This window comes from Furipterus horrens, unplaced genomic scaffold, assembly GCF_987537825.1.
Source record: "Furipterus horrens unplaced genomic scaffold, mFurHor1.1.pri manual_scaffold_6, whole genome shotgun sequence".
Lineage (NCBI taxonomy): Eukaryota > Metazoa > Chordata > Mammalia > Chiroptera > Furipteridae > Furipterus > Furipterus horrens.
In genome coordinates this window covers 51813304-51825673 of record NW_028327176.1, presented here as the reverse complement: position 1 = coordinate 51825673, position 12370 = coordinate 51813304, and the positions used below count along the sequence as shown (strand labels likewise).

The following is a 12370-nucleotide window of genomic DNA, read 5'->3' as shown; positions in this document are numbered from 1 at the left end:
TTGATGCACTGAGAAAATTCCCCCCATCTTTTCTGTGAAGTTCCTGCCAAGAGGCACAGCCTGGGTCTGGACATGAGAGAACATTGGACAGACCCAGGATGATGGCCATCTACGGAATGAAAGGTTTCTATTCTTTGAAACTGTCAAGGTCATTAAGACAGGGCAAGACAGAAAAATGCTCTCTAGAAAAAGAATAATGCAAATGGGAATATATTCATAGAAGGAGGGTGATGGAGCAAAGGTGAAAAAAGTTATCAAGTAGAGAATCTAGGTGAGGGGCATACAGGACCTCTTTGTTACTGTTCTTGCAACTTTTATTTCGAAATGAATTTTAAAAGAGTTTTGTGTGTATCCAACAATTATTTTCTGGTAAAAGTATATGTGTACATATGTGTATTCGCATACATGTGTATGCATTTATCAGAAGTTCAGGTCCCAACTCATACTGGTTAAAACTGAATTTTGGGGATTGGTATCCAAGTAAGTGGATCAAAACAGACATGCATGCAAAACTCCCCAGACAATTCCAGTGGGCAGCCCAATTTGAGAACCACCGCTGTCTGTAATTCAGTGCTCACCATAATACCGGTGCAGCTTGTTAAAAGGCATTTCCTGGACGGCTTCTAGAGAGTGGGACCAGGCTTGCAGTAAGCAGGCAGGGGAATGCGTGCAGGTGGTCCAGGCCCCGCCCCCCGGGCCTCGCGGGCCTCGTGCGGCCCCAGGTGCCCCCGATGAAAGGCCTGGGCAGCCTCTGGGCCCGGCGTGCAGCTATGGACAACGTGCCCGACTATGTAGTCACTGCGCCTGCTGAAGTGCTGGAGGACGTGCTGCGGGAGCAATTCGGGCCACTGCCCCAGCTGGCCGCTATCTGCCGTCTCAAGCGTCTGCCGTCGGGCGGGTACTCAACCACCGAGGACCTCCAGTTGGTGCTGGAGCGGCGGCGCGTGGCCAACGCCAAGGAGCGCGAGCGGGTGAGCATCCTGCCCCGCGCGGGTCCCCAAGGCCGTCGGGCTTGGCCGCTTCACGACCCCGCATCGGGACAAGAATGATTTCCTTCCCTCTCCCTCATACCCGCTACTCACTTCCGAACACCTGGCCAGGTAGCGGTGCACCCACTCACCGCCCACCCGCGGGGCCCGGAGCGACTCTGGCCTCCTGAGGGCCGGCTCGTGTCCTAGCCTGAGAGAATGACAGTGGCCTTGCTATGTTCCACCCTGGTCCAGCTGCTCGTTCGCCGCCACTAGAATGGACACCGCACGCGCTAACCCACCTGGACTTGTGCAGGAAACTGTCTGGGGAGAGCCCAGGAGGCCTCCGACAACTTCAAAAATGTCTCCTCTCGGCAGGTGCTTTTACGAAGCTTGGAGCACCGGGGAGTTGCGCGGAAATCTCACTACAGAGAGCGCCGGGTGGTGGTTGGGGCGCTCAGGGCTCTCACCACCCCTTTCCCCTCTGCTCTGCTTCTCTCCTCGAAACACAAGTGGGGTGAGCAGGGCCGAATGGACGTTACTCTTTATTTTAAACAAAAAACCACGACGTCCCAGTGTGCACTTAGACTTCCAGTCGACCTCCTGCCCAGAGGCAGAAAGTGCCCATTTTCCAGTCAGGCGGGGTCCGCGCTAAATCACCAGCCAGAATGGTCCTGTAGGCCGTAGTAGGAGCGGCATCTACTGGTAGCTTTCAGTATTTCTCATCTCGTGTCCCAAAGTTGTCAGATTCTGTCCCCTTTGGGTTGGGTTGGGTTGGGTTGGGTTGTGGCGCTGGAGTGTCCCAGAGACAGAAGGCTGAGTAAGGGAAGAGGCAGGGGTGCACATTTAGGCTGGGACTTGAGAAAGTTCTGCTGGGGCCTGTTCCTGCACACCCCCGCCCCTTAGAAACGTAACCCCGGAGAATTAACTAGGACCTTTGTCTGGGAAAGGGTGTGAGGAGGAAGGACCAAGGAAGAGTACTTTTCATGAAAATTAGCCCTGTGGTCTGATGTGATGATATGGCCCTCAAACAAGATTCAGATCCAATATTTTACATTTTATGTGGGTCTTCCCACCAGGAAGGAATCGCTTTTGCAGAGAATTGGTCCTATTTTAAAACTAGTGACCTTTTTTCTTCATAGTGATACAATTAATACACCTGCAAAATATAGAGATGACTCAATAGGGAACAGAAACACGCACAACACAAACATAATGACTATGAACTATCATTCTAGGGTTTGTGCTCCCAGTCTTTTTTCTAGTTATGTGTGTATGTATATATTATTTTACAAAATTGTGATCATCTAGTTCATATTTTTGTGTTCTTTTCACTTAACATTATCAAAAACATTTCCTCATATTCATTAATATCCTTTCAAAGAGCAGCTTTTGACTGCATAGACTGACCTAGAAATGGACCATTACTTATCTAGTTTTCTGTTGTGGAACATGTATGTTTTTGTAGCTTCTTACTGGTACATAAATCTGTGTGCATGTCTGATTATTGCTTTAGAATACAGTGCTAGGTGTAGAATTAATGGGATATATACAATCTCAACTTTTGATGCAAGTTTCCCAATTGCTTTCTAGAAAAGTTACCAATTTTTATCCCCTTTTACAAGACATAGAACTATTCCCTTTTCCATCCTCAGTACTGGGTATGACTAACAAAACAAACAAAAATGTTACCAGCTTGGTACATGAAAAATGGTATCTAATTTGTGTTATGATTTGTAGTTTTTGTTGTTAAAGTTCAAGATTTTTATATGTTTCTAGGTCCATTGTTCACTTTGATGTGGGGTGGGAGAGGACTCACTATGTAAGTGAGTATATTGGCTTTATGGTGTAGTGGGAGCCAGGTCTTTCAGGGCCTGTGTCCCCTGGAGGGTGAGCATCAGAGTTTCAGGCTTTAGAGCTGAGGAATTAGACCCTGAAGACAAAAAAAAAAAAAAAAAAAGGGCATCTCATTCTACCTTTTAAGTCTCACCAACATGCAGACTCTCTGGACTCTAACACTCTAAATCATCTACTCAAGTGGGCAAGAAGTTCAAGATTTATAACAAAAAAAGTTACAAGGTGGGTATTTTCCACTCTGCAGATAATCAAACCAAGGCTTGGTGATATGAAGTATCCTACATACTCTTGTAACGCTAAATGGTAGAGTTGGGCTTTAAATCATGCAGTGTTGCCTCGGAGCTTTTAGCTACTCCCCCACTGCCTCTACAGGACAGGGCAGGGGCTGTGGTCTCAGAGGACGCGGAGGTCGAGTGAACATAGACACTCCTTCCAGCCCGTGCACCCACAGTGCTGAGTTTGTGCCACTCCCTCTCCCTTTCCTTACCAGGGACAGCTGCTGGTGGAATGGCGACTCTTTGGCATGTGCCTTAGAGTCCCACCCAGACAAGACAACTGTGGAAACGGGCCTTCAAACCCCCCTTCTGTGGTTTGGGGGGATGTCTGTACGAACTAGCTTCTGTGGGTCTCACTGTGTCTTTTTGTTTTCCAGATAAAAAACCTCAACCGAGGTTTTGCCAAACTGAAGACATTGGTGCCATTTCTTCCTCAAAGCCGGAAGCCTAGCAAAGTTGATATCCTTAAAGGGGCAAGTGAATACATACAAGTTCTCAGTGATGTTTTGGAAGGAGTCAAGGACTTTGAGGTAAAGGTTTAAGAAGTTAGAACAATGATATCCATCATTTACTAAGCCTTTTGTGTGTGCCAGGCAATTTATGTATCCTTTCCAGTTAGTTGATAACAGTTCTCTGAGTTATTTATGGTCCTCATTTTACAGAGGAAGAAAACAGAGTACAGCTAAAGGCCACATAGTTAAGAAATGTCAGGAGTGGCGATTGAGTCCAGGTTTGTGTGAGATATGGAGCCAAGTTCCTGATCTAATTGATAGACTTCTCTCCTGTCATTGTCCAGGGCCCTGAGCTCATAACAGCTGAATCTTTACTAGGATCTTGACAGCTGTGTTATGAGAGGAGGCATCCAGATACCCATCACTATGGCGATGGCTTCTCTTCAGCAGGGAAAACATCAGACAGGGCACACAAAAAGACGCATTTCTGTTCTGTAGGGGGATTCCCTTAGGAGAGGCCCTCCTTAAGGGACAACTTTGCTGGAGAGCACAGCAATAGTGCAGTGATACCAATCTTCTGGGATTTTCTGACCATAAAGTGGAATGACATAAAGGAACCTTCTTTGCAAGCTATGAAGCACCACAGTGTCACCACTGTTACCAGGATACACAGCTCAGATATGTCCATTAGGTAGTAGAAGGTGTGGGTTGGTTTTATGGGCTCATTTCATGGAGAGGCAACCTTCAAGGCCTGAAAATGGATTAGTCATCAGAGGAGGTAAAATATGAAGAGAGGAAGGACCTTAGAAATGAGCCCTAAGTGACATCATTGACAGGAAGGAGGAGCCATCAAAGAGAAGGTGGCAGGAAGGTAGTGAAGAAGCAAGGTGATCTTAAAGTCAGGAATGGGGAATCTTGAGAATCTGAGGTGGGAAGTAGTGGAAGCTACAGAGAGGCTTGGAGGGGCGGTCAGACCCTGCATTTTAGCTGTGGAATAGGAATGGGCTAGAAGCCAGCTCGGCAGGGGTTGAGGATGTATTATTGCTAAAAATATGGAGTCTAAGCAGAGGGAAGTAGTAAACTTCAAGTCCATTCAAACTGGAAGACTGAGACTGGAAAGAAAAAAAAGAAAAGAAGAAAAGCTGTTAGAGCCAGTAAATGTCTTTTCCAAGCAGCAAAGGAACCATGTTTAGGGACAGAAGAGAAGGACAGATACTAGTAGAGAAACACTCATTCTAGAAACTTAGAGCAGAAATAGCCTGGTGTATAATTGTAACTTTTAGGTTTTTTTCCCCCCTTGTGTACTAGTCCTTCTTCGGTCACTTACTGGGAGGGATACCTTCTTCAGTGGTGGGAATGGATCGTCCTATTGGCCACATTGGATGGTTGGGTGGTAGCATGGTTGTAGTGTTTGCAAATGTGCAGGTGGCTGCCTTAGTTTTTTCTTGCATGTTTGTTGTGTAACAGAAGTGTTTTGTTTTGTGCTGGATTCATTAAAATACAGGAACTGTTTCATGCTATAATATTTTTAATGCAGTTGCCCATTATACAACATGTTGAGGTTTTAGAAGAACAAAATACAATCTATTGAGCAATGATTTTCTCTCCATAACTTAAGTGTTGCCCTTATCACATAAATGAAACTTGATCTATTAAAACTTTGAAATATATTGATTTAAATATTTAAAATCTGACAGTCATACTGTTTGACATCTAAATATGGTTTCTAGAAACAAGACTCAGATCATCAGAACTATATCAACAATACTTCTGGACCACATATGTCCTTGGCTAAAGAGCTGTTGAGAAACAATACCCAGCATGCTAGCTGTGCCATGGGCTTGAAGAACCAGGGAAGAGGGCCCTGGGCAGGTGGTGGCAGCGGTGAGTCAGCATATCTGTGTGGCCAGAGCTTGATGTCTACTACTGGAGTTACCTCCCCAACCAGGAGTCTGGTAAGGTGTTTCTTTTTAAGTTGCAATATAGATGTCAAAAAGCTCAAAATGCTTCCCTTGAGGTGTGTGGTTATTTTCCTGCCGATCTATGATTGAAATAAGATCATTTTTGTGAAAACACCTAGGTGGAAGCGGAGTTTGTTAGTTTGGAAGATCTATTATTATGTCCCCAAATTAACTGGTAAGCAGCTCAAGGGGAAGGCAACTTTTCCAGAATCACTTAATATATAATTAAGCTTATTTTTATGACCCTACTTAATGCATCAAAAGGTTTTCTGGATTCTGAGGTCTGTGGAAAAAGAAATAAGTACTGATTACCATACATAGAGCTGCATGATGATAACTTCTACAAACATGCACATGCACACATGTACGCACACACTTGTGTGCACACAAATTCTTTAAAAATTGGCCTTGTTAGAAGGCAGCATTTTGTAAGTAACAGCAAAGGAGTTTATTGTAACAGCTCTCACTACTCTGCCAGGCTTACAAAGCCACTCAAAGTAGCAGCCTGTTTCTCCAAGGCTAGAAAGTGGACTTTTGGTTCTTGCTGTGTCTTAGTGTTACACAAATGAGACTCCTTGCTCCAACCTACTACACCATTGCTATTGAAATAAGAAAGGCTTGTCAGAATCTGGAACTAAATGTGCTGTAACGAGCAAGTAGCCTAGTCTGATGCGAGAGGGGCAGTGGGAACTGTGGAGTCACAAATGATGGTTGGTGGTGGGAGGCAGTTTCCAATAGCAGTTGAGTGCAGGCTTTGGAGACAGGATGCTGAGGTTCAAACCCTGGTTCCACCACTTGCTAGCTGTGTGACCTTGGGTGAGCTACTTATCTGAATCTCTCCAGTGCTCAGTTTTCTCACCTATAGAATGGGAATGATAATTGTACACAAGATAACCGTGAGGTTTGAATGGCATCAGTCAGGGGAGTGTCTAGCATAGTACTCAGAATGTCAGTGTTCAATTGAACATGCATTATTAAGTCTGCTTGACTCACCACGAGCAATCAGTATTGATTGGTGAGCAATCAACAATGATCTACAGGCACTCTGGCTCTGTTTGTAGCAAGTTTTCCCACTTGGCTTTCACCAATGCTTCACTCTGGTTTGATGTCTTACAGGCTTCTTGCTGACTGGCTGGCCTTGGTTCCCATTTCTGATTTGATTGCTCTTTTCTAGGGACTCCTTTTGCGCACATGCTCCATGTAGATTTTCAAATTCTGGGTCATTTGAAGTATAAACCTTCCCTTGCCAATCTACTATAAATAGCTTGTCTTTGGAAAGCATGGATCTCCTATCTTTGCTGGTGGTCTTGCCAATGTAGGCTTGCTGTGCAAAGAACTTTTTTCCTGGCCCCTTTGAAAGTAAATTGCCAACCTGTTGCCCCATTAATTTCTTCTTGCCCTTGGGGAGGATCTGAAGAGTGGAATCCTGGTGCTGGCAGAGATGGTCATATTTGGAGATTTGGGGATGGGGTCAGAACAGGCTGTGCAAGACCAGTAACATTCATGAGAGGCAAAATCCCAAATGATGTACATAAGAATCTGCTGATGGCAGAGTTGGAGATTAACTTCTCGGGCAAGAGTAGGTTCACTTGGGGACTGAATCAGCAAGTACGCATATGTGTGTGAATGGACAGGGCTGTGGGCATGTGAAGTCACTGCCTCTGACCTTGGTGGGGATAGGGATTAATGGCAAGGTCCAGGCGGGGCTCATTTAGAATTGGATTTCCAGGTGTGAGATCTTGCTATTTTGGGATTGGGCATTGCTAGGTGGCAAGATGTTCAGTAACCTGTCATTGTTTACTCCCTTCTATTTGTCACCCATGGCTATGACTTGGGCATTTCATGGCTCGCAAGGCTCTGGATGTTGTTCAGAGTTGCCTATGATCTTGTGGAGGCTGTGTTTCTGGACAAAGACCACCCTCTGCGTTGGTGTGAGATGCCAATTGTGCTGGTCAGAAAGGCCCAGGAAAGAAATACGTGAATGAGCATTGTGTCTGTTGTGAGGCCTGGATGTGTCGTCACAACATACTTCTAAGTTTTGGTCTGCCTTGGCAGTGTTCCTTGCAAAGAATTTCTGAGAGATGGAAGCTTATGGGGGTGGTAGATTTCTACTGCCACTTCTGCAGGCTGTGGCAATCTCTGTGTGAAATTAATCACTGGGGACATTTCTTCTAATGGCATTTAAGCTCTAAAATGAGATGGTCTGGCTAGTTGGATGAATTTATAAGCTCCCAGGGAAAGCCCAGAAGCATCTATCTTCTCTCTTCCCTCTCACATTTCCCCCAGGTGGTGGCTATATGCCTTAGGAAAAACCTTACCCCAGCACTGGGGTGGGTCTAGGCTTTTCCTTGGGAAGCACTTTTGTCTGCCCCTGTGTTCACTGGTAGCCTAGGGGCCATATTCTGATCAGTTTAGCCAGCAGAGTCTTTTAAAAACTTGAACTTCCCTTTTGATGAGGGGGGTGTTCTCTGGTTTGTCAGTCCCCACCATGCCTTACGACCTCACCAGGTTAGGCATTTGACTTTGCAGCCCTGGACCAAGGGCCCCGAGGATCAGAGAGAAGGCTGTCGCAGTCGTTGCATTGGAATCTGGGATGTTGTTGTGTCTTCTACACTTCGGGAGTTTGGGGTTTGGTACTGTGATGATACGGATGCTGGTCATTCTCTCTGGAACTTTGGAAGGGTGAGATCTAGGGCAGGCAGGACCTGATCCACCTAACTCTGGGGTGATGTCACCTCTGATGGAGAGTTCCCCAGGCTGCAGCTGCTCAGGGAGAGATCCAGAGACCCTCTGGGGAAGACTCTTAAGGCCAAATCTGATTAAAATAAAAAATGTTAGAGGAAAGACAAAATTCTGTTCCTTTGTAAAAATAAGAGGGAGAGTTCTTTTGTTGTAACTCTAATTTTTCTATGAGGACAAAAAGTTGAATCAATCTTGGAAGTGGATTTTTGTGTGTTGTGTGTGCATGCATGTGTATGTGCATGAAATTTGGTGTGTTTGGCAAGATTTCTACCTGGTTTGTGCTCCTATCCCTGTCAGTGAGCATAATTTGAGAAAGCCAATAATTTCTTTTCTATTTCACTGATCTGTATGGGTCTGGTGGTTAAATTAATTGAAGTAAGTCCTCATCTATTCTAGTGGACTTCTTGAAGGGATATTTTTCAGTTCTATAGAAGTTTCCACATTTATATAGAGGAGCATGGCAATAATTGGATGGAAGTTTCCCTCAAAGGTAGAGGCAGGACTTCTCTGATGTGCTGCTAACCTTCCTTGGACAGACAGCTCTTTGGGTTAGAAGAAAACCAAATGCTAGGACCACCTAAGCTAGCACCTGAGGGAGGTCAGTGTGTCCTTCCAATCTCCACCCTCCACCTTCTCCCCTTATTCTAATCCTGGGTTGTCCAGATCAAATCAGGGATAAAATGGGCTCCAAAGACACAGTATTAAAAGTAGATCTTCTAGTGGAAGGGTAAAGGGATTTAAAAACAATTCAATTTTTAGTAACTCTGCTGGTCCTGTTTGATCACTCTCTCCTTTTGGAAGACTTTTCTTCCAGGAATATGTCCTTCCAATGACTTTGCTGTGGAAGACAAACCTGAGGCACCTGCCTCATTGCAGGTGCTCTGAGATGAGAGGGACCAAGTTCTTCTGCATCTTGCAATTTGGACCAGGTCCCCAAGGGAAGAGATAGACTACATGGGGCTTTATGGCCAAAGTGCTGCTCATTATAAAGGAGCTTAATTTGCTGGAAGATTATCTGAATGGCTTTCTCCAGACATGAGATGGTGAGGCTGTGGCCACAATGCTGGGTTCTGATCCCTGGTCCTGGCTGGACTTTCACACAGTGGAGAAGAATTGACAATTATGAACACAGTTTAGATGGGAAGAAATCTAACTTTACTTTCTACAATGTACTCCACTTGTTCTGGAGAATCCAGTAAGACCATTATGACTCAGATGGTGGGAAAACTCTTTAGCTTGTCCCATTAGGTCCATCTTCTTTGAGTAAATACAGAATCAGTACAATGTTAAAAATCCCTATGGGGGCTCTTTGCTTCTTAAGCAATCTTCCCATTCCTCCTCTTCCTCCTCTAGGTACAGTGAGTGTACATATGCACTGTGGAGGCTGGAATGAAAGTGCGTATGTTTCCCTTCCTCTGATCCCAGCTAGTCCTCTGTCCCCAGTCTTGGGTACGGTTGAGCTGACATCTGCTATGAGTGCCCATGCCCTGCCCCGTAGCTGTGGCTCTCTTCTCTAGGCCAGACTTGCTGGACCTTCTGCATTCAGAACCTAGGCTTCTTCTGGTCTCCCTGGCTTTGCCACTTTCAAATGGACTATGAGGCTGCCCTCACGCCCATATACCTGGTGATATCCTTCAGTCATGGGGTCACAAAACAACTCTAAGAGGCTACATTCCAAAAAGTGGGTACAAATCTTTGCTTTCCTCAGATTCTACTTTAAATTTCTTGGGTTCTCTTACCTCATGTAACTCTTCCCCTTCCCTGGTCAAGGCCCAGGATGTCATGGTACAGGGGCCCTTCCTAGGGATCAGGCAGCTTCTACACAGTAGTTTCGTCCCCTCTGAATAACTGTGTCCTGTTGTTTCAACCTGCATCTCCATTTCTTGTGTCTTTCCTGCTCTGTGGTCACCTGATGAGCAGCTTTCTAAGCTCCAGCCCACCAGAACTCACACGTTCATTCTCCCTTTCAACAAAGTCATCGTCTTTCAAATGAGAGCCTTGCTTTTCAGACTCTTGTTAAACTGGAAACTGAATTCCAAAGCTGAGTGAACAAGGACTTCTGGTCGATATCTATACTGCTGCCTCCCTATCCCAACCCCCAAGCCTTGATTTAGTGGATGGAGGGAAAAGTACATTGGATGATGTCAAATTATCTAGCTGCAGAACTAACAACAGATGCACCTGCCTTAGTAAAGGAGTTGAGCAGCAAACTGGGTTCCTATTCCTTAGACCACACTCTTCTTGGTCCTTTAACTCTTTGACCAAGATGAGACCAACATTTTTTAAATGAACTGTGAGAATAAGACAACATTAATAAACTTTGTTTTCATATTCTGATACTTAAATATTACCTTCCTGGAATTTTCCAGGTAACTCTTAAAAATCTAACTAAGGCAATGATCTATAATATACTAGATTATAGGCTAAAAGATTAAATTATCCTTTAACCTTCAGGTAAACACAACAATATATGAATTCGTCTCTTAGGTTTAAAACATTCTAGTTCTGTAAAAACTTTTAAAAGAAAACATCTAAAGTGAAAGCTTGATCACATGTATACTGAAAAGGCTTGATCAAGGTCAGGAAAAATAAGTTATTAATACTTATGTTGTACCAGGCACTGTTCCTGGCAGATTGTACCTATTAACCTGTTAGTTTTTGTGACCAGTCTGTGATGTACAAACAATTAAATCCATTTTACATATTAGGAAACTAAGGAAGAGAAGTTTAAGTTTCCCAATTTCAGTGAGTCAATGGGATGTGGGTAATAGTGTTAAGTCCTTTAACTGCTTTTCATTCAGCTAAAACTCCCCCTGGAACTGTGAATGAAAGTGGACTAGGAAATAGATTAAAATTTTTTAAAGTAAAGTATTTGATCTTTTATTAGCCACAGTTCCAATATATAAACTGCCTGACCATGATTTGAGTGACTTTGTTTTTTAGTTATGCATTTGTATTTTCTTCAAGTTGAGACTTCAGAAAACTGAGAAGACACAAAATGATCTCAGTAAAAACCACCAATGGAAAACTTCTAAAATGCTTCCAAATATGTTTCCTATACAACTGAATTAAGAAATTATCATGGGGAGGATAACATTGTGTGTCTGTTTTTCCTTAATCTATCATTGGCAGATTTAGAGGTTAATATATAGTCTTGATTACAAGTTTTAATGGCCCGTTAAATGGGGATAGTTTTCTAATTGTCAGTTAAATTTTTTTTACATTTTTATTCTCATAAACAAAGCAAATAACCTTTTGCTATTTCTGTATTTTCTTTTAAAGGATAGATTCCCAGAAGTAGAACTTCTGAGTCATGGTAGGTACCATCTGTGACTTGATGCACGGTGCTAGTTTATAATAATACAGCTATAGAAGAGTGCCGATTCCATCAATGGGATGTGCCTTGCCAACAATGGGATCTATTAAAGTGATAGAATTTTAGTGGGTAAACAATTGTGTCTTTAAATTCAAACACCTTTGATTACTAATGAAATTAACAACTTTTAAGATGTTTCTTTTGTGAACTGTCTGTTCTTATCTTTAGCCATTTACAATAAACTCTCTTCTGTGTTTCAGGCTCATCCAAGTATGAAAAGTGAAAAGCTGGTCCAAGCCTATCTTCCAGAGACAAATAAATACAGTTTTTAAAGTTTGGGAGTCTTAAAAAAATTTTTTTGTGATAATTCAAAGTTTACGATTACCATTTAAAAATCCTTGCTTGTTACAAATCTACTCAATTCAGTTTTCTCCTTAATTTCATGCTTTGAAGAAATAGACTTCAGGGCCTTCAGCCTTCACTTTTACTCCTCAGCTCCTCCAGAAGTTTCTGTCCTCATCCTCTCAGTTTCTGAAGCTAAATCTTGCATCCCATCTGTTTTCAGGAATAAGTGACTGTTACCCTTCCGTGGGAAGTTAACCTTTAAGAGGAATACAAATTAAAGCTAGAAGAATATGGAGTTCAAACTACCAGCCAATGGAAGTGAGAACTTTCAGGGTTATCTCAATACCTAGCTAAGGTCCTGTGAAAGTTAGACACCCAAGCAACTTGAGCATAGGGACAGGCTTCAGCTTTATAACAGTGGCTCAAAAAGACATAGCACTTACTATACTCTGGG

The 12370-nt window shown here is 43.5% G+C and overlaps 1 protein-coding gene across 1 annotated transcript; it reads left to right on the top strand.

The window, feature by feature from the left end:
* Nucleotides 1–754: 754 nt before the first annotated feature.
* Nucleotides 755–11892, top strand: FIGLA (folliculogenesis specific bHLH transcription factor). Its single transcript, XM_090280284.1, has 5 exons — nucleotides 755–971; nucleotides 3478–3630; nucleotides 5283–5507; nucleotides 11538–11571; nucleotides 11832–11892. The coding sequence occupies exons 1-5, from the start codon at nucleotides 771–773 to the stop codon at nucleotides 11852–11854; spliced, it is 636 nt and encodes a 211-aa protein (XP_090136410.1). The 5' UTR covers nucleotides 755–770; the 3' UTR covers nucleotides 11855–11892.
* The last annotated feature ends 478 nt before the right edge of the window (nucleotides 11893–12370 follow it).

Bases quoted from the DNA above. Each gene is read 5' to 3' on its own strand.
- FIGLA (XM_090280284.1), top strand. From the start codon at position 771: ATGGACAACGTGCCCGACTATGTAGTCACTGCGCCTGCTGAAGTGCTG. The intron at 972-3,477 runs GTGAGCATCCTG...TTTGTTTTCCAG, and splicing joins ACGCCAAGGAGCGCGAGCGG to ATAAAAAACCTCAACCGAGG. The intron at 5,508-11,537 runs GTAAGGTGTTTC...TTTCTTTTAAAG, and splicing joins CCTCCCCAACCAGGAGTCTG to GATAGATTCCCAGAAGTAGA.